This window comes from Rhinoderma darwinii, chromosome 1, assembly GCF_050947455.1.
Source record: "Rhinoderma darwinii isolate aRhiDar2 chromosome 1, aRhiDar2.hap1, whole genome shotgun sequence".
NCBI lineage: Eukaryota > Metazoa > Chordata > Amphibia > Anura > Rhinodermatidae > Rhinoderma > Rhinoderma darwinii.
Genome location: NC_134687.1, coordinates 432,669,660 through 432,691,344, shown reverse-complemented (window position 1 = coordinate 432,691,344; position 21,685 = coordinate 432,669,660). Strand labels below are relative to the sequence as shown.

The 21,685-nt window shown below is 40.9% G+C and overlaps 1 protein-coding gene across 3 annotated transcripts in view; it reads right to left on the bottom strand.

Moving 5' to 3' along the window:
- GRK3 (G protein-coupled receptor kinase 3) overlaps positions 1-21,685 on the bottom strand; it is a 290,760-nt gene that overhangs the window by 79,919 nt on the left and 189,156 nt on the right. For all 3 annotated transcript variants that reach the window (XM_075830772.1, XM_075830786.1, XM_075830777.1), the window contains exon 3: positions 1,403-1,476. In XM_075830772.1, the coding sequence (XP_075686887.1) occupies positions 1,403-1,476 (74 nt within the window). The remainder of the gene's footprint in view (positions 1-1,402; positions 1,477-21,685) is intronic.

The window sequence follows — 21,685 nt, the reverse complement described above, 5'->3', positions numbered from 1 at the left end:
TTGAAAGATAAAGTGGAGACATAAGGAATGGACAATTCAAAGATCAAATCTAAAAACGAGTGAAATAATGTGTCAGACCTTGAAGGAGACTGCATACGAAAGGAACATTAAATGTAGTACAGTTGTAGCAGATCTGCGTGGGCCCGCAGACTTTCCAGACAATAATTAACTCAGTTCTCACTCCTGATTCAATGGAATAAGGGAGTACATTACTAAATGTTTCCTTTAGGTACTATTTAATTTAACAAAGTTGTGCAGCTTGGACAACCCCTTACTAGATCATCGGTTCCCCAACAATGAGCTGCAGCTATCAACTAGCTAATATGTTTGTGTAATGTGAGGCATTACACTGCTCCCATTGAAAACTCAAGCAGAAAACCTTTTTGATCTAGTAGAGGTCTAGTAGACTAACGGGCTGAGCTCACTCCATGCAGAGTGAGTCTCACCAGTATATTACAGCAGACACCTCGCTGTAACAGCTGGGATCGGAGAGAACTCTCATCCCAGCTGTTTAACTGCTTAGATCCTGCAGTAGATAGTGACCATGGCATCTAAGTAATTAGAGGGAGGGCCCCCCTCTGTCACCACATCGATCCCATCGTGTAGCTCATATTAAGTCCTGCGAGAGTGCTTAAAAGGAGATGGCAAAAAACACAATACAGAAGTATTGCAGTGTATTGTGACAACTCTTGTCATTTATTTACGGTTTAAATTTAGTTGTTTTACTGTGTGAAGTTACTGCCACTAGGTGTTTCCCTTCCTGTAAATCTGGAAAAGGAAAAAGGAGGAAGAGAAGAAAGAAGAGGGAGAGAGAATGAGAGAGGAAGAGAGAAGGAGAGAGGGAGAGAGAAGGAGAGAGGGAGAGAGAAGGAGAGAGGGAGAGGAACAAAAAAAAAAAAAGAGAAAGAAAGTGACAGAGAAGACACAGACGCTGCTGCCTATATAAGTCTATGGAGAACAGAGGGGGAGCAAGAGGAAGCAGAGAGGATACATAGACACTTGTCATAGAAGTATCAGCTATTCTGCTCATTACTGCTGTAGAATTTCCTCCATGCTGCAATATATATATTTCTTTATTGAATTATGATAGATAAGATATAGGAGAGCAGGATTCTCCTATTCTATGTGTACAGTGTATAGAAGAAACGATAGCAGTTAGGCAGCACCCACTCATTTTTAAAAAAAACTGAGAATTAGAGATAGAGGCTGCAGAGGAGAAAACTACTAAAAAATGCAGGATACAATTTAAACAATGGCCAGAACTAGTGTTATTCCTCATGTACACATACATAGGACAGCTTACTCTGAAAAGTCATCTGAAAAGTTAGGTACGCTTCAAATTCTGGGTCTTTAAATAAATATAAAACGAATTCATAAAAGCATGCTACTGTAGATCACATACCTCTTCATAAAATTTGAGTTGTGGTACTCCTTCATCAATTTCATTCATGCAAAAGTCTTTGAAAAGCAGGAAGCCTGTAAAAGAAAAAAAAAAAAAAGATCACAATTGTTCATTCTACAATCTTTTTCCAAAGCCATATGTTGTAAAAACCACAGTCCTGAGCTAAACATAACTACCCTTTTCAAATAGTTTTCTGCAAAAAAATAAAATAAATTATTGCATTGTTATAATGATGCTTTAGTTTTAAGTGATACACTTTGTCACTTTACTGTTTACTGTCCACTCTGCCATGCGATACTATTAGTATGGATTAGTAAAAGTGAACGTAAAATGCTAATTATGAGCTCAGGGTGAACCAATAGATCGAGTCCTGTTTACATTTGGTCCAGTTCCAAGGGCTGGTACATAAAACACAATCTGTAGATAATGCAACACACCCCTAGATAATGCCAGTGTCCTCTTCAGATACTGCCACACACCCACTTGTAGATAATGCCACAGTGCCCTCTGTAGAGGCTGCCACAGTGCCCTCTGTAGAGGCTGCCACAGTGCCCTCTGTAGCGGCTGCCACAGTGCCCTCTGTACATTCTGACACAGTGCCCTCTGTGCATTCTGCCACAGTGCCCTCTGTAGATGCTGCCACAGTGCCCTCTGCAGATGCTGCCACAGTGCCCTCTGCAGATGCTGCCACAGTGATGTCAGGGGCTTGCCCAGAGCTGGAGTCCCGGAGCAGAGCCGCTTCTGGCACTCTGCCTGGGATTCCAGCTCTGCTCCTGACATCACTGTCCATATATGGACAGTGATGTCAGGGGCAACCCCAGAGCTGGAGTCCCAGGCAGAGCGCTAGTAGGCTCTTCCTGGGACTCCAGCTGTGCTCCTGGCATCACTGGGACTCCTGCTCTGGGGAAGCCCCTGACATCATTGTCGATGTATGGTCAGCGATGTCAGAGGCTCCCCAGAGTCCCGGGAGCAGAGCCGATAATAGCGCTCTGCCCGGGACTCGGCTCTGGGGAAGACCCTGACACACTGTCCACATATGGGCAGAGATGTCAGGGAATTCCACAGAGTCCCGGAGCAGAGCCTGTACTAGCGCTCTGCCCGGGACTGCGCTCTGGGGAAGCCCCAGACATCGCTGTTCATATGTGGACAGCGATGGGAATTCCACAGAGTCCAGGAGCAGAGCCGACACCAGCGCTCTGCTCCGCTCTGGGCAAGACCCTGACACACTGTCCATATATGGGCAGCGATGTCAGGGAATTCCACAGAGTCCCGGAGCAGAGCCAATACCAACGCTCTGCTCGGGACTCCGGCTCTGGGGAAGCCCCAGACATCGCTGTTCATATGTGGACAGACATGTCAGGGAATTCCACAGAGTCCAGGAGCAGAGCCGACACCAGCGCTCTGCTCCGCTCTGGGCAAGACCCTGACACACTGTCCATATATGGGCAGCGATGTCAGGGAATTCCACAGAGTCCCGGAGCAGAGCCGATACCAGCGCTCTGCTCGGGACTCCGGCTCTGGGGAAGCCCCAGACATCGCTGTTCATATGTGGACAGCGATGTCAGGGAATTCCAGAGTCTCGGAGCAGAGCCGATACTAGCGGCTCTGTGTCCCGCGGGCCGCAGATGAAAGCCCCAGGGGCCGCATGCGGCCCGCGGTCCGCGTGCTTGAGACCCCTGCCCTAATCCCTAACAACGGCCTGTGTACATACACAGGCTAAAGTACATTAAAATTAAAAAATTAAAATAAAAAAGGTAAATTAAAATGTAGCTAAACGTTTGACAAATCTCTGACATGTCAGCAGTTTTGATTGGTGGGGTCCGAGCGACCCCCACCAATTGCTAAAATGAAGTGGCAGAAGTGCTCGTGTGAGCGCTCAGCCCCTTCGTTTCTGTTCGGCTTTTTCCGGCAAGCCGATGTATTATAGACATCATAGACTTTCTATTGAGCCCGTACTCCGATACATTGATTTCCTGAAAAAGTTGAACAGACACGAAGCGGCTCAGCGCTAACACGAGCGTTTCTGCTGCATCGTATTAGCGATTGGTGGGGGTCTCAGTGCTCGGACCCCCACCAATCAAAACTTCTGACATTATGGTCCGTAATTACGGGCGATTTTGCGGTCGTGTGCATGGGCCCTAAGGGGTAACATTAAAGGCTATGGAAACCTTGGAATGTTTTTTTTCATTAAATCAATGTGTTTTGTGATTTAAGCACTTTTTTTAATTGATTTTTATTCAAAATTGTACTTTTTACGATACAGCTTCTATGTATTCTGAATCGTTCTCGCTCAGCCTATTCCATCAAGTTGACTAAACTCACAGCTCAGTGTTTTTTTGACTCCGGATCCACCTTAGGCTATGTTCACACGGAGTATTTTGACGAGTTTTTTGACGCGGAAACCGCGTCACAAAACTCGTCAAAAACAGCCGGAAAATGCCTCCCATTGATTTCAATGGGAGGCGTCGGCGTCTTTTTCCCGCGAGCAGTAAAACTGCCTCGCGGGAAAAAGAAGCGACATGCCCTATCTTCGGGAGTTTCCGCCTCTGACCTCCCATTGACTTCAATGGGAGGCAGAGAAAGCGGATTTCGCAGTGTTTTATGCCCGCGGCGCTCAATGGCCGCGGGCGAAAAACGTCGCGAATAACTCTGCGAAAATCGGCGTGCAGGGAGAGGAAAATCTGCCTCAAACTTCCAAACGGAATTTTGAGGCAGATATTCCTCCTGCAAAATACTCTGTGTGAACATAGCCTAATATCGATCACATTTAAGTTGATGAACTGATACACAAAGCACCTTCTCTCATTCAAGTCGTCAGTTCCGCTGAACTGACGGAATCGGCTTAGAGAGAACGATACATTTTCTTTGTATACACAATACATAGAAGCTGTATCGTAAGAAGCAAAACATTTTTTTTAAATAAAAGTCCATTAAAAAAAGTGCTTAAAATCACAACACACATTAATTTAATAATACAAAAAAAAAAAAAAAGTAAAAAGGCGTACATAGCCTTTAACCCTTTCAGAACCCAGCCACATTTTTTCAAATCTGACATGTGTCACTTTATGTGGTAATAACTCTGGAATGCTTTTGTCTATCTAAGCGATTCTGAGATTGTTTTCTCGTGACATATTGTACTTTATGCTAGTGGAAAAATTTGGTCAATAAATTCATTGCTTATTTGTGAAAAACACCAAAATGTAAAGAAAATGTGTAAAAATTATGATTTTTCTAATTTTAAATTTATCTGCTTGTAAGACAGACAGTAATACCACACAAAATAGTTACTATTTCACATATTCCATATGTCTACTTTATATTTGCATTGTTTTTTGAACATTATTTTATTTTTCTACGACGTTACAAGGCTTAGAACTTTAGCAGCAATTTCTCACATTTTGTTTTTTTATTCTTTTTTTTACCGCGTTCACCGTGCGCTCTAAATGACAGATTTAATTTATTGTGTGGGTCGATGCGATTACGCCGATACCATATGTATATAGGTTTTTTATGTTTTATGGTGTTTGCATGATAAAATCTCGGTTTTAAAAAAATTATTTCGTTTTTGTGTCGCCATATTCTAAGAGCCACAACTTTTTTATTTTTCTATCAGGAAAGCTGTGTGAGGGCTTGTTGTTTGCGGAACAAACTGTAGTTTTTATCGGTACAATTTTTGGGTACATGCGACTTTTTGATCCCTATTTATGAAAATTATTTGGGAGCTGAAATGACTAAAAATAGTGATTCCGGTATAGTTGTTTAATTATTTTTTTTATGGCGGTCACCGTGCGGGATGAATTACGTTATATGTTTATAGTTCAGGCCGTTACGGACGCAGCGATACCAACTATGAATAGTTTATTTATTTTTTTCATTTTTTTCTAATAATAAAGGACTTTATAAGGGGAAAAAGTCAATTTTTACATTTTATTATTTTGACATTTTACTTTTGTAACTTTTTAACTTTTTTTTTTTTAGTCCTTCTATGGACGTGAAGATCCAATTGTTCGATCGTTTTTATAATACCCTGCAATTCTTATGTATTGCAGGGTATTACAACTGTCAGTTTCACACTGACAGGAGGCATATTAGGTCCTGCCTCTGGCAGGACGTAATCGCCTTCAATAGATGGCAGACCGGAAGCCTTTCTTAGGCTGTGATCCGACCCGATATTTTCCCCCAGTACTAAGGCTGCAAGTAGCAGCCTGTACTGGGAGATACTGGGCTGCGGGGAGCGTCTGTGTGCTCTGTTAGGAGCACACGTAGATTAATGGGCTGCAGGCACAAGGACCAGCTCTGCAGCCCGTTAATCTACGTGGGGTGGTTGGGAAGGGGTTAAAGGGGTTTTCTACGACCAAACAACTGATGATCTATCCACAGGATAGGTCATCAGTATATGATCGGTGTCGGACCCCCACCAATCATATACTGATGACCTACCCTGTGGATAGGTCATCAATTGTCTGGTCGTGGAAAACCCCTTTAATGTTGCTAGAAATTGGAAGGAACTGTTGTAAATATTCTACAGTCACTTATGTGTATTATCATATTATCAGATTATCCCATTTGAAACGGAATCCATTTAGATAATAGGTCTATATCAGAAAATGTAAAGGGGTTGCCCACTACTGGACAACTGGTGTCCTATCCACTGGATAGGTCACCAGTACATGATCTGTGGGGGACCCACACAGCCGCTCCCCCTGCCTCCGGGCATTGGACATCCATTCCGGAAGCAGATCGCTCCAGCCATGGAATAGCAGCCAACTGCTTCCGTCTTCGTACATTGCATAATGTGCCATAACATCCGATGCCTGCAGGCCACCGGAGCAGCCGATTGGTACGGGGTGCGGGTGTCGGACCCGCACCAATGATATACTGATGACCTACGCTATCGATTCCGTCAAAACAACGGAAACCTTACAGAACGGTGACAAACGGAAAACATTTGCAATGGATGCGTCACCATTGAAATCAATGGTAATGCAAACTAGAGATGTCACGATACCTGAATTTTTCTACTTCGATACCGATACTTCGTTTAGTATTGCGATTTCAATACCAATTCGATACTTTGCCGACAGTAATAAAAAATAAAAATAAAAACTTCTTCCATTTTCTGATGTGAGGCGCGTGGTGTGATGATGAATTTTAACCTCCATGTGCCTCACATTAATAGTAATTAACCCCATCAGGTTTCTGATGGGGTTAATTACTATTAATGTGAGGCACATGGAGGTTAAATTTATCACAATCGTGCCTCACAATAAGTGATCGAAAGCAGTTTTTATTGTATTTTTTTTACAGCGTACACATCATAAATTGTTGTGCAGGTTATTACGGCCGCGCCAAAACCGAATGTGTGTAGGTTTTATGTATTGAGACTTATTTTAATGTTTATTGTAAAAAAGGTGTATGTGTATTATTTAACATTACTTTATGTTTTTACTTTATTTTTTAAACTTTAATGTACTGGCATATATCTATATTACAGTACATTAGCCTGTGTACTGATAGTACACAGGCAGTTGTTAGGACATACCTAAGTATGCCCTAACAACAGGAAATATGGTAGGACAGCCCTGGGCTGTCTGCCCATATATGGTATGGCCCTCAATCGCATCACAGGAATTCCCTGTGACACGATCCAAGGGGCATCCCCCTTCTCACTTTCCTCTTGAATGCTGCAGTCAGCTTTGATCGCAGCATTCACGGGAATAGCGGCGGAGATGAGAGGTTTCTCTGATCTCCGCCGTTATAGAGCAGGGCTGCGGCTGTGTAATACAGCCATTGCCCAACTCCTGACAGGAAGTGAATACGCGGTCAGCATGAGGAGATGCGGCCGGCGCTGCACTAATGAGCGGCGGTTCAGGCACTGAGGACAGAACATGGGGGTGTTTTGTAGTGCGCCCGCCATGTTCTGTTTTCAGTGCGCCGCTCATTAGAGCAACTCCGGCCGCATCGCATCATCCTGACCCCGCGCAATGTATGTATTACACAGCCGCAGCCTCGCTCTCATACATTCATGTGTTACTATACTGAGCTGTGCGGCTGCGCAGCTAAGTATCGAAATACATGAAATAACGGTATCGAACCGTTTGGGGATGCACAATATCGAAACAGTATCGAAGTTTCGATGCATCGGGCATCGCTAATGCAAACTGAAAGCTATGGTTTCCGTACGTTTCAGTTTGGGTTCCGTTCATGGGTTCCCCTAATGGAAAGGTTCGACTGAAAGGTTCGACGGAACCCATGAACGGACCCCCGACGCAGATGTGAATGAAGCCTTACATGTAGCTTTCCTGTAGAATAATGATCATCTTTATTTATACAGCGCCAACATATTCTGTAGCACTTTACAATTCAGAGGGAACCTGTACAGACACCATCAGATATTACAAAGTGACAAAACTAATTTACAATTCAAATAGGAGGAGTGAGGATTCTGCTCGCAAGAGCTTACAATCTATGAGGAAACAAGGCGACACAAAATATAAAAAGTGCTTGTCCAGTACAATGGTCCATATATTATTTATACATATCGGGTATTACACATAAAGCTGCATGAGCCGGTCACCAGCCAGTATCCGTGTATGACAAATATGAAGTTCATTAGGTTATTATTGGATTAATATGGAAACTGTAACCTTGTTTATACTGTACAGAACACTTTAGTACAGTTTTAGCTACCTAATTAAAATAAAACATCGGCGCTGTCCACTACTGCTCGGCTAAAAAACCGACGGTGCTGTGTGTTTAAGAGATGCGCTCCCTGGAAAATTATAAAGATGTCCTGAAAAAAGCGGGAAAAGAAAGAAATGAAAAAAAACACAAAAGCCCACACTATACAGAGTAGATAGAGAATGATGGATTACACTCCTGGCTGAAACTTTCATATACTATTCAGAGCATCTGGCAGACGCCACACTACAGAACACAACACCCTCTTCACACAATTAAGCGATTGTGATAAAGGCCTGGATAGGCCGAAACGTAGAAAAAACCGCTGGTAAAAAAAAAAATCGCCTGTTATAAATGAACATTTAACATTCTTTTAAGAAATCTAAAAGGAATTAAAAAACAGGCTGTGCTGTGAGTAAGTCCCACGGAAACGTTACCGAAGCGTCGGGAGTGTGAATAGACATCGCATCCTGGCTGGAGGCAATGTCTATTCACTCTCAAGGCACTTCGGTAAAGTTACTGTGGGAGTATGTGACAGCACAGCATGATCTCGCGAGATCACGCTGTGCAGTGAAAGAAGCTGGGCTGGAACTATGAGAAGTGTATGACACTGATTTGTCACGGAATAGTCAGCGTCATACACTTCTCTGTACAACGCCCAGTTGGTCAAAAGTAAAAACACGCCCAGTTGTCTATTAAGAAACTAATTAGCATAAATCTAAAATTGTTCATAACTTGCTCAAAAATGATTGTTTTTCAAAATAAAAACCACTGTTGTTATCTACATTACAGCGCCGATCAGATTATGTAGGAGATAGGGCACTTATAATCTGGTGACAGAGCCTCTTTAAGGTCTAAAATAGGCTGGTCATTAAGGGGTTAAAGTATAAGGTGGTAAAACAAAAATATTAAGAAACTGTATAAACTGCCATACTGAAAACAACAGTACATTGTATGTGCTCATGACTTCAAATCGATACATAAAACTGCCCCAATGACAGGCGGTTGAAGAATGTAAGGAAACCTTATTCGCTGGGGCTTTCTCATCAGCCATCCGTAGACTTTTATGACAGCGTCCCTAAAGAGAACAAATTCTAACAACACATACAGTATAAATTAGGAAACTGTGCTCCATACAATATTGTGGAATATATTAGTGTAGGTTCATCAGAGGTACATGACACTATTATTTGTTTTGAGGTCGGGGTTTAACCCCTTAATGACCAGCCTATTTTAGACCTTAATGACCAGGCTATTTTTTAAGTTTTTCCATCGTCGCATTCCAAGAGCTATAACTTTTTTATTTTTGCGTCGACATAGCTGTATAAGGTCTTGTTTTTTGCGGGACAAGTTGTATTTTTTAATAGCACCATTTTGAGGTACATATTATTTATTGATTAACTTTTATTTACTTTTTGGGGGGGGGGATAGAAAAAAATCTGAAATTTTGCCACTCTTTTTTGCGTCCTAAATCTACGCCGCTTACCGTGTGGTATAAATAACACAATAAGTTTATTCAGCGGGTTGTTACGATTGCAACGATACCAAATTTGTATCGTTTTTGTATGTTTTACTACTTTTACACAGTAAAAACGCTTTTTTTTCAAAATTATTTGTTTTTGTGTCTCTATATTTGAAGAGCCGTAACGTTTTTATTTTTTCGCCGATGCAGTTGTATGAGGTTTTTTTTTTTGCGGGAATACTTGTAGTTTTTATTGGTACCATGTTGGAGTAGATGCGACTTTTTGATCACTTTTTAATCACATTTTTTTTTAAAGTCAGGATTCACAGAAAACAGCAATTTTTCCGTCGTTTTTTATTTAATTTTTTACGGCGTTCACCGTGCGGGTTAAGTAATGTAATAGATTTATAGTCGGGGTTGTTACGGACGCGGCGATACCAAATATGTGTAACTTTTTAACTTTATTTTGGTTTTTTAATACTAAACAGTTTGTAAGGGGAGAAAGTGGGTTTTTCATTTTTTTTTTCACATTTTTATTTTATGAACTTTATTAAACTTTTTTTTTTACTTTTTTACTAGTCCCTCTAGGAGACTTCACTATGCAATCCTCCGATCACTATTATAATACACTGCAATACTTTTGTATTGCAGTGTATTATGCCTGTCCGTTTAAAATGGACAGGCATCTGCTGGGTCATGCCTCCGGCATTACCTAGCAAGCATTCGCTCCAGGCAGACCTGGGGGCCTTTATTAGGCCCCCGGCTGCCATCGCAGACACAGACACTCGGCGATCTTATCGCCGGGTGTCAGTGGGAGAGAGAGGGAGCTCCCTCCCTCTCTCCAAAACCACTCAGATGCGGTGCTCGCTATTGAGCACCGCATCTGAGGGGTTAAACGGGTGAGATCGATACTTATATCGATCTCACCCGGCAGAGCAGGGACGACCCCAGCTGCCTCTGGCAGCAGAGAGTAGGGAGATTTGACAGTTCCCTGCTCTGTTTACTTATTCCGATGCCGCGACGTAAAAAGTCTATGGCATCGGAATAAGGCCCGTTAGTGACCGACGTAAAAAGACTATGGGCCGGTCACTAACGGGTTAACAGTTCTGAAATGCATTTTATTTGCTTTGTAATGAATTCCAACAGATGCCATTGACTTAGGCTGGGCTTTGCCATTCTGTTGTTCTACTCAGTCACAGGAGCAGAACAAGGGATAAATGGGAAGTGCTGGTTCCATTGCACCACGGACACCACAAGCGGCCGACGGAACCTATTGACTTTAATGGTTCTGTTGGGTTTCTGCCGTTTTACCAGAAACAGCTCTGCGCTATTGCTTCCGGTATTCCCAGCCAGATCTGCGACAGAGGCCGCTGAGCCCACAACGCAGATATGAACGAGGCCTTATGAATTCATCAGTTTTCAAGGTTTTGTTTATATTTACTAACTGTGCAGCAAACTACTCTTAATCGTGTCAAGGGTAAAGGATACCTAACTAAACAGACTCATGAGGTCAGTGTGAACAGAGCCGAACTCGCATGTAATTTTGTTTGTAAGAAGTGGCGCGACCAAAGTAAACATCTCTGAAAACGCTCAACTTTTTCATTTTCAATTCAGCAGATCAATGATATTTGCTAGTTATTAAGATGCAATGCTATGTTTAAAAATACTTCGGTGCCATGTGTTTGCTCAGGCCTTGATCAAGGCGTGAATTCTTCCAAATTTTCTAAGGTTAATTGGCTTCATATGATATTATTCTTCGTGTACGTGTGCATGCTTCAATAGGGAATGTGTATCATGAGCTCCACTGAGGACAAAGTCCGACATGAACAGATACACTGTATATACAAAGCATTGAAAGAAGTCAGCCCTATATAAATAATGGATTATAAATGTAATTATAAATTGTGACTGAGGAAACATTTTTTGAATTTAATTTAAATTCCATTTTCTAGAAACCACAGATAAAAATTGATTGCGATATCTTTTTGACTAAATAATATGTCAAACCTATTTCAGATTGAGTCCCCCCCCAAAAAACAAACAAAAACATTTACAGGGTTATTCCCAACTCCCATGTTAATTTTTTTTTAATGCTAAATCGTTTAGCTATTAAAAAATTTAGTATATCGCACCCCATGTAGTAAATTCCCTACCAACATTTCACATGGATCCCTGCTCTTTTCCTCCAGTGTCTTTTCTTAGCATCTGAACTAATGTGGGCTTGTCATTTCCCCTTCTCTGTCTTCACAAGTGTTTTCTTGTTTTCCCCTGGTTCAATTTGCATACAGTATTCCGCTAATTCATCCCCCAATTTATCTCCATGTTCATCCCCCAGTGGATCCTTACTGTCTCAGCTCACCATCTTCCTCATCTCTGTCCCCAAGCGCTGTGTGTCTGTACGGATAAGCGCTGTGGAATGCTAACGGGAACAGCTCCAGGGCTGTTGCACATGCAAGGGAGCCGTCCCATTGAACAGATAAGCAAACAATAGATATAGTCGGGCCAGAACTTTGTGCACACGTGCAACCACAGGTCGCTCCCGACACTCCGGCCAGGTTTACGAAGACTGGCAGTCTGTGAACAGCGCACGCTCGGTCCTTCAATGAGAGAAACTTGACCAACTTTCCAATAACTGCTATAATATTTGCCAATTATGTATGTCATATTGTATACACACCTACAATGATCTTTATATATACAGAGTAAAAGTCTTTCAGTTCTAAAGTGGTCTTCAAAATCCATGAGTAAACGTTACGGTGTGCTAAAACCACGAGGGTGGCTTCACACACAGCGTTTTTAGGAAAACATTTTAATATTTTTGTGGGATTTCCCTGGCGTTTTTTTGCAACAAAAAACTCTGCGGCCAGATGCTAGCTCAATAGGGAATTATTAACCCCTTCAGGACCCAGCCTGTTTTGGCCTTCAGGACGAAGCCAATTTTTCAAATCTGACATGTGTCACTTTATGTGGTAATAACTCTGGAATGCTTTTACCTATCCAAGCGATTCTGAGATTGTTTTCTCGTGACATATTGTACTTTATGTTCGTGAAAAAATTTGGTCGATAAATTCAATATTTAGTTGTAAAAAAAACACCAAGATTTAGAGAAAATGTGCAAAAATGTGCATTTTTCTAAATTTAAATGTATCTACTTGTAAAACAGATCGTAATACCACACAAAATACTTACTAGTTTATATTTCCCATATGTCTACTTTAGGTTTGCATAATTTTTATGAAGATCTTTTTATTTTTCTATGACATTACAAGGCTTAGAAATTTAGAAGCAATTTCTCATATTTTCAAGAAAATTTCAAAAGGCTATTTTTTCAGGGACCAGTTCAGTTCCGAAGTGGCTTTGAGAGCCTTATATATTAGAAAGTCCCCATAAATCACCCCATTTTGAAAACTGCACCCCTCAAAGTATTCAAAACAGCATTCCGGAAGTGTCTTAACCCTTTAGGAGTTTTACAGAAAATAAAGCAATGTAGAGGTGAAATTTACAAAATTTCATTTTTTTGCAACTCAATGTTTATTGCCCAGATTCTGCTGTTTTTAGAAATATCCCACATGTGACCCTGGTGTGCTTATGGACTGAAACACAGGCCTCAGAAGAAAAGGAGCACCTAGTGGATTTTGGGGCCTCCTTTTTTTAAAAATATATTTTAGGCACCATGTCAGGTTTGAAGAGGTCTTGTGGTGCCAAAACAGTGAAAACCTCTGAAAAGTGACCCCATTTTGGAAACTACATCCCCTCAACGAATTTATCTAGTGGTATAGTTAGCATTTTGACCGCACAAGTTCTTTGCTAAATTTATTGGAATTAGTCTGTGAAAATGAAAATCTAACTTTTTTTTGGAAAAACGTAGCAATTTTTAATCTTTACAAGGAAGGCGAAAAAGCACCCTAACATTTGTAAAGCAATTTCTCCTGATTAAGGCAATACCCCATATGTGGTAATAAACAGCTGTGTGGACCCAGGGCAGGGTTCAGAAGGGAAGGAGTGCCATTTGGATTTTGGAGCGCAGGTTTTGCTGGATGGATCGGTGCAATGTCGCGTTTGCAATGCCCTGGAGGGACCAAAACAGTGAAAACTCCACAAAAGTGACCCCATTTTGGAAACTACACCCCTCAAGGAATTTTTTCTAGGTGTACAGCTAGCATTTTGACAAGTTTTTTTGCAGAATTAAGTGGAATAAGACCGTTAATTCGAAATAAACATTTTTTCCACAAAAATCTTGAATTTTTAATTTTCACAAGGGATAAAAGGAGAAAAAGCACCCCAACTTTGTAAAGCAATTTCTCTTGAGTACGGCAATACCCCACACATGGTCATAAATGCTTTTTTCAATAGAAATGAACCCTTTCAGTAGTGATCCATTTTTTGCTTTTTAGTTTTTCACTCCCGCCTTCCAAAAGCCATAACTTTATTTTTACGTCAATCGAGTGGTGTGAGGGCATTTTTTTGTAGAAGGAGGAGTTGTATTTTCTATTTTACACCATATCCACCATATAATGTACTAGGAAGCTGAAAAAAAAATCTTTGCGGGCTAAAATTGGAAAAAACTAAGATTCCTCCATTGCGTTTTGGCTTTCTTTTTTTACGGCTTTCACCGTGCGGTAAAAACGACTACTTAACTTTATTCTGCGGCTTAATACGATTACAGTGATACCAAATTTATAACGTTTTTTTTATATTTTACTACTTTTACAAAGAAAAAACTATTTGTTAAAAAATGTGTAAAAAAAAAATGGTTTTGTTTCACCACATTCAGAGAGCCATAACTTTTTTATTTTTTGGTCGATTGAGCGGTGTGAGGGCTTATTTTTTGTTGGACGAGCCATTTTTTGGTACATAAAACTTTTTGATTACTTTTTTATTACATTTTATTTTAGAGCTAAGTTGACCAAAAATGCCATTTCAGTGTGATTTTTTTTTTGATCACTTTATTCTGTTTTTTGGCAAGCAAGGTGACCAAAAACCAGCAGCTCTGACAATGGTTTTTATTATTTTTATTATTTTTTTTTACAGTGCTCACCCTGGGCTATAAGTGACAATTTTACTTTATTCCACATGTCGATACGATTACAGTGATACCATATGTATATAGTTTTTTTTATGTTCTGCAGCATTTACACAATACAATAACTTTTTTTTTTTAAATAATAATTTATTTTTTGTCTCGCCACATACTGTGAGCCATAACTTTTTTTTATTTTTCTGTTAAAAAAGCTGTGTGAGGGCTTGTTTTTTGCGGGACGGATTGTCGTTTTTATTGGTACTATTTTGGGGCACATGCGACCTTTTAGATAATTTTTTATTCTATATTTTGGGAGGGGTGGTAACCAAAAAAACTGTGATCCTGTCATTGTTTATTTATTTTTTTGTGGTGTTCACCATGCGGGAAAAATAACATTACTGTTTTATAGATTGGGCCGTTACGAACGTGGTGATACCAAATTTGTGAACTTTTAAAAAAACATTTTTCCCCTATAATAAAAGACTTAATATAGGAAAAAAAAAGGCAGTTTTTGTGACTTAGAAAAAAATAAATATTGTAAAAGTGTAAAAATAAAGTTCCTTTTTTAAAAAAAAAAAAGAAATAAAAATTTGACCCACTAGGGGACTTGAACACCAGCAGCACTGATCACTGCTATAATACATTACACTACCTAGGTAGCGTAATGTATTAGAACAGTCAGTGTAACGTTGACAAGCAGAGTCTGGTCCTCATAGGCTTCCGTACATGGCAGACCCGGAGGCCATTGTCTGGCCTCCGATTGCCATGCCAACCATCCTCACCTGCCATGCCAACCATCCTCACCCCCCCCCCCACAATTGCATTGTGGGGGGTTCCGACGTGCTACAATTCCCTTAAATATGGCAATCTTAATCGATTGTTGCATTTAAGGGGTTAATTGCCTAAATCAGTGGCGTTTCGCCACTAGCCGGCAACAGTGGAGCGTCAACTGACCACCCAGTTCCCGGTGCACAATGTCACCGACAGTGTGCATCGGGAACCACTCAGTAACTATACGTCCTGGTGCGGGAAGTAACCTCCCGCCAGGATGTACAGTTGCGGAGCATCGCAGGAACAGGTTAAAAAGATTTTTGGGCAAAAAAGAAAAACCGCCACTCGAACAGTGTTTGTGTCAAGGAAGCTTTAAAGCTATTTTCTCAAAGCAAATTAGTAACATGCTAACCCCACCTACATACAAACCAAGTGGCTGGAGATTCCTGCAGAAGGCCCCACAAGCCACCACTAAACTACTTTCATCACAGAACCTTACTATAAAATGTTCATCATATCTACTAGACCCGAAAAGGCTTTGAAACCCTTTCCAGGTTGAGAAATTTAACTACCATTGATCATTTCAGTAATGTTGATGTCGAATCTTTTGAGTTGTTTTGACTTTGAGTAACCTTAAAAATATAGTGAAGTTTCTAATAAATGTACACGTCCGTTTTGAATCTGTGCGCCCGTGGGTTAAATCCATCACTACGTTAAACGTTTGCAACATGCGCTGTAGGCAAGTTTGGATATCACAATCAGGACAAGACCTATAATAAATTAAACTATGAAGCACTTCATTGCCATAAGCGAGTGAGGAAAACTTTTGAGTTTGAAAAGCTGATAGGGCTTAGGGCTCACTTCACTTTCCCCCATCTTATTCATTTACTAGGCAAAGTACAACGGCAGACTGTAAACTGCTGAAGAGCAGTACCCGGAGTACAGCTTTTGATGCCTCACCCTTGTGTGTATAGACAGTCCTATATAGAACTACATTTGATGAATCTAAGAAAGTACAGGCAAGGGGTTTTCCGGTACTTGGAGGGGGACAATAAAAAAAACAAAAAACCCCAAAACACTACTCACACCTCTGCAATCCTTTTGCCGATCCAGCGCAGATGCTCCAGCAGGCTTTGTTTCTAAGCTGCTAATTATGATGTGCCGTGGCTGCAACCAATCAGTAGCCTTAGCGGTCACGTGCCATACTGGCATCACCACTCGGTAATAATTAGCACTATATGGTGGTGCAGGCATGAGAGGTGCCATATGTAGTATATTAGGCCCCTTTCACATCACGCCAATTGCACTACGTTTGACGTATACACCATTAAAGGCTCCCGATGGATACCCAAAAAGTGGCATCCATCACAATAGACTATAATGGTATGCGTTCAAGAGATACGTTATGAACTAGGGTCATGAAAGTTCATGACATATCTATTAAACGAATACCATTATAGTTTATGGGTGACGGATACCAATATTAGGCATCTGTTTATCGTAGCCATCACTCAGGTTATAATGTATCTGTTTAATATATATGTCATGAAAAGCTATTTAAAGAAGGATCTGTCATCTTCTCCTGACAGGTCTCTTTTGCTACATATTTGTATTCCCCATTAAAGAACAATTATGGAGCATTTTTTCTTAGAACTCTGTTGTGCCATTCCTCTGTTATTTTTCCTACAAATGCATGAATACATTGACAAGCAGAACGGTAACACCCAGTTGTCAAAGAGGTGTGTCCCTACACAGACTGTAAGCACTGATTGGACAGTCAGTAAGGACACCCCCACCCAATCTGATGACATCTAGTTGTCAATTTATTGACAAATTTGTATGAGGAATAACAAAATATGTTCCAGAATCGTTATTTCATGGGAATACAAGTAGTTACTAAAATACAATGCATTCAGAAAGTCTTCAGACCCTTTCACTTTTTTTCCACATTATGTTATATTGAGGCCTAAAAGAAATAAAAAATCCAGTTATTCCTTATTCTGCACTCAATACCTCATATAATGACAAAGTGAAAACAGAATGTTAGGAAACCTTGATAATTTATTGAAAAGGAAAAACTAAAATATTGCATTGACATAAGTATTCAGACCCTTTACTCAGCACTTAGTTGAAGCACCTTTGGCAGCGATAACAGTCTCCAGTCTTCTTGGGTATGATGTCACAAAGTTTGCACACATGGATTTGGGGATTTTATGTCATTCTTCTCTACAGATCCTCTCAAGTTCTGTCAGGTTGGATTTGGACCGTCGGTGGACAGACATTTTCAGGTCTCTCCAGAGATGTTTGATTGGTTTCAAGTCAGGGCTCTGGCTGGGCCACTCAAGGACATTCACAGAGTTGTCCCTAAGCCACTCTTGTGTTGTCTTGGCTGTGTGCTTAGGGTCATTGTCTTGTTGGTAGATGAACCTTCGGCCCAGTCTGAGCTCCAGAGCACTCGGAATCAGGTTTTCATTAAGAATATGTCTATACTTTGCTCCATTCATCTTTTCCTAAACCCGGACAGTCTCCCTGTCCCAGCCTCTGAAAAACAACCCCACAGCATGAGGTTGCCACCACCATGCTTCAATATAGGGAAGGTATTGGGCAATGCCTGGTTTCCTTCAGACATGACTCTTAGAAATGAGGCCAAAACGTTCAATCTTGGTTTCATTAGACCATAGAATGTTGTTTCTCACAGTCTGAGTGTCCTTTAGGCGTTTTCTTGAAAACTCCAGGTGGGCTTTCATGTGTTTTATGGAGGAGAGGCTTCTTTCTGGCCACTTGCCATAAAGCCCAGACTGGAGCAGTGATGGGAGAAACTTCCAGGTGGTCAACCATCTGCACACAGGATCTTTGGAGCTCAGCCAGAGTGGGTTCTTGGTCAATTCTCTTACCAAGGCCCTTCTCCCCCGATTACTTAGTTTGGTGGGGCGGCCAGCTCTAGTAAGAGTCCTGGTTGTTCAAAACTTCTTCCATTTAAGAATTATGGAAACCACTGTGTACTTGGGAATTTTCAGTGCATCAGAAACTTTTCTGTACCCTTCCCCAGCTCTGTGGCTCCACACAATCCTGTCTCTGAGCTCTACAGGCAGTTCTTTCCTCCTCATGGCTTGGTTTTTGCTCTGATATGCATGGTCAGCTGTGAGACCTTATATAGACAGGGGTGTGTCTTTACAAATCATGTCCAATCAAATGAATTTACCACAGGTGGACTCCAATAAAGGTGTAGAAACATTTCAAAGATGATATAGAGAAATGGGAGGCCCTCACAGCTAAATTTCAAGTGACATAGCAAAGGGTCTGAATACCTATGTCCATGCGAAATTTGAGTTTTTAATTTTTAATAAACTTGCAAAAATTTCTAAAATTCCGTTTTCACTTTGTCATTATGGGGGTATTGAGTACAGAATCATAGGGGAAAAATTAGATTTTTTATTTTTATTTTAGTACAAGACCTCAACATAACAAAATGTAAAAAAAAGTGAAAGGGTCTGAAGGCTTTCCGAATGCATTGTAGACATGTCAGGAGAGGCGACAGGTCCTCTTTAAAAAGGCCATGTAATATGACGTATGCCATACAGAGAAGCTATAAACAGCATTTCTGATTATTATGCAGTAGTGCATCAAGTTATAGTATATTATATTTAGCTAAATATTTCTAACACTAGAAATAGGTGGCTTTTTTTTAGCCACTATATGAATGCGATATATACATTTATATCCGAGCAAATTTTTTCCTGTATGGTTGTTAGTTGCTAAATTATCCAGAACTATAAAGAAATTACCACTATGATGGAGTTACAAAAAGCTGGCAATGATAGCCATTTGGCTGTGGAAGCACGCTGCTAGTAATCAAAGAGCTCCCCCGGTCTAATATATACACAAACACACACACACACACACAGGTTAAGAAGTTGTAACACACTGCACTGCATTTATTATTAGCGGAATATTGTGCCACAACGTTGACATCACATTCATGAATATATTACATCACATTACAACTGGTACTGGTCTCCCTGCTAAAGGTTTTCTTTAGGATATCATTTAGTGATAAGTCGGCCACCACTACTGTAACCTTTGTTCCTAGGTTTCTTTCACACTCTTTCACATGGGTCGAATTTAGTGCAGATAATTCTGCAGCAAATCCCACTAAGAATCCGCAGTAGCAAATCCACACAAAATCATGTGGATTTTACTTGCAGGAAAATAAAAAGCTGAGCAGATTGATATATAGTTTCATGTACACGACTGTAGAGTTGTGCACGGTCCATGATTACGGCACCGACGGGCCACAGAGAGTCATCAGCAGGCCGTCCTCAATCACAGACCGTGCACACACAAGATGTGCATAGACTTTAATGAGGGCTCTGGCTGGGCACTGCATGGACCAAGGAAACCATGGTCGTGTGCATTGGCCCATAGGATATCATGTGTTCTATACGATCCGCAATTAGGATAACCTGTAATTTATTGAAATTCCTACTCAGTGTGGGTTAAACAGTCCAGTGGGCAGTCCTACTCCGTGATTGACAGCTATTTCTGTATGCACACGAATGCAGGGAAAACTGCCAATCACTAAGTAGGACCGCCCACTGGACTCTTTAACCAACAGTTAGAAGGAATTTAAATCAATAAATATAGGTTACCCAGAATCTTTTCCTACAAAACTATATATCAACTTGCTGAGCTCCTCCTGCTCTACAACATAATGCCTGCAGATTGAACAGCATGCTCGATGTGACAGGTTCCCTTTAAGTACTATAGTACATTGAAAGTATCCTAATGTAATTTTCAGCATGACGTTGCATAGCACCATCTGCTCTAGAGACCATTCTAATTTTAGTTATCGCTATTGTACTCTGAAAACAGGCAGATGTTTCTTGTACACATCTCACTCAACGCAGTGGCTGCAGCAAAAGCAGCTTCCTAAAATGTTGCTTCCATATAACCTGGCACAACAAAAATGGCCTCTCTCTGAACTGTAGTCTTGTTCCCAAGGAGGCACTGGGTCAAGCGGACTCAATTTTTTTATTTTTTTTTATAAACAAACATCTTGTGAATAACGTATTAACATACAAGACCATTAGATTTACACCAAGACAACCCTCTCCTGTGGGAACTTTAAAGTAGTACCTATTATGCCCCATGCATATGTCGGTAGATTTTATCCAAAATTACGAATCCGTAATTGCGGGGTAAGATACAGACATTCATTTCTATCGGCCACAGACACCTTGCCATATATTTACGGGTGTGTGTCCGGGACGTAGAAATGAGCCACAAAAAATAGGACATGTCCCATTTTTCACATTTACGGACCACGATCCTATACTTGTTACTGCGAGCACAAATGCGGGTAAAACTCTGCGACCCGTAAATACTGCACGGACATGTGCATGGGGTCTAAGAGAATCTGTAGACACAGAGATTGAGATCTGCTCTCTCGCTGAAAAGATTATAAACTGCGAATACTTGATTAAACGTTAGATTTTTTTAGCCTCTTTTTTTTTTTTTATAAAATGGGAGCATCCTTTTAAAACTAGGAGCAAATATGAGGTCATATAAGTATCACGATGGGACAAAGCTCCTCATACTACAGAAACCCATGAACTTGAGTCATTCCGCTCATATTTAGCATACTGGAAACAGTGACAAGGGAGTTCCTCAAGCCTGCATGCAAACTCTCCACTTCTGACCATCAGTGTGCCAGATGTTTGCCATCTTCATGTAGGTTACACATAAGGCTGTGTTCACATCACCGTCTGTGTTCCGTTCAGGGGTTCCATCGGAGGTTTCCGTCGGGTTAACCCCTCAGCGGAAAGCAAACGGAAACCTAAGCTTCAGTTTCCCTCACCATTGATCTCAATGTTGACTGAAACCTAGCTAATGGTTTCAATCTGTCACCGTTGTCATAGGGTTCCGTCATTTTGACGGAATCAATAGCGCAGTCAACTACGCTATTGGTTCCGTCAAGAACGACGAAACCCTGTCACACACGGTGATAGACGGAAACCATTAGTTAGGTTTCCATCAACATTGAGATCAATGGAACCCGTCAATGGAAAGGCAACGGTGATGTGAATAGGCCCTAAGATCTTATTTTTACGATAATCTACGTGAGTGGTACCCAACCTATGGCTCTTCAGATGTTGCAAATCTACAACTCCCAGCATGGCTTGACAGTCATGCATTTTTGCGCTAATAGCTACACTGTGCAAAATTGGGCTGCAGTGGATGAAAACATGTTACAAATAACAAACACGGCCTCCTATTTAAAGCAGACCTTTGACCAATCTATTTTAACCCCTTTATGACAAAGCCCTCTTTTTTTCATCTTCGCATTCCA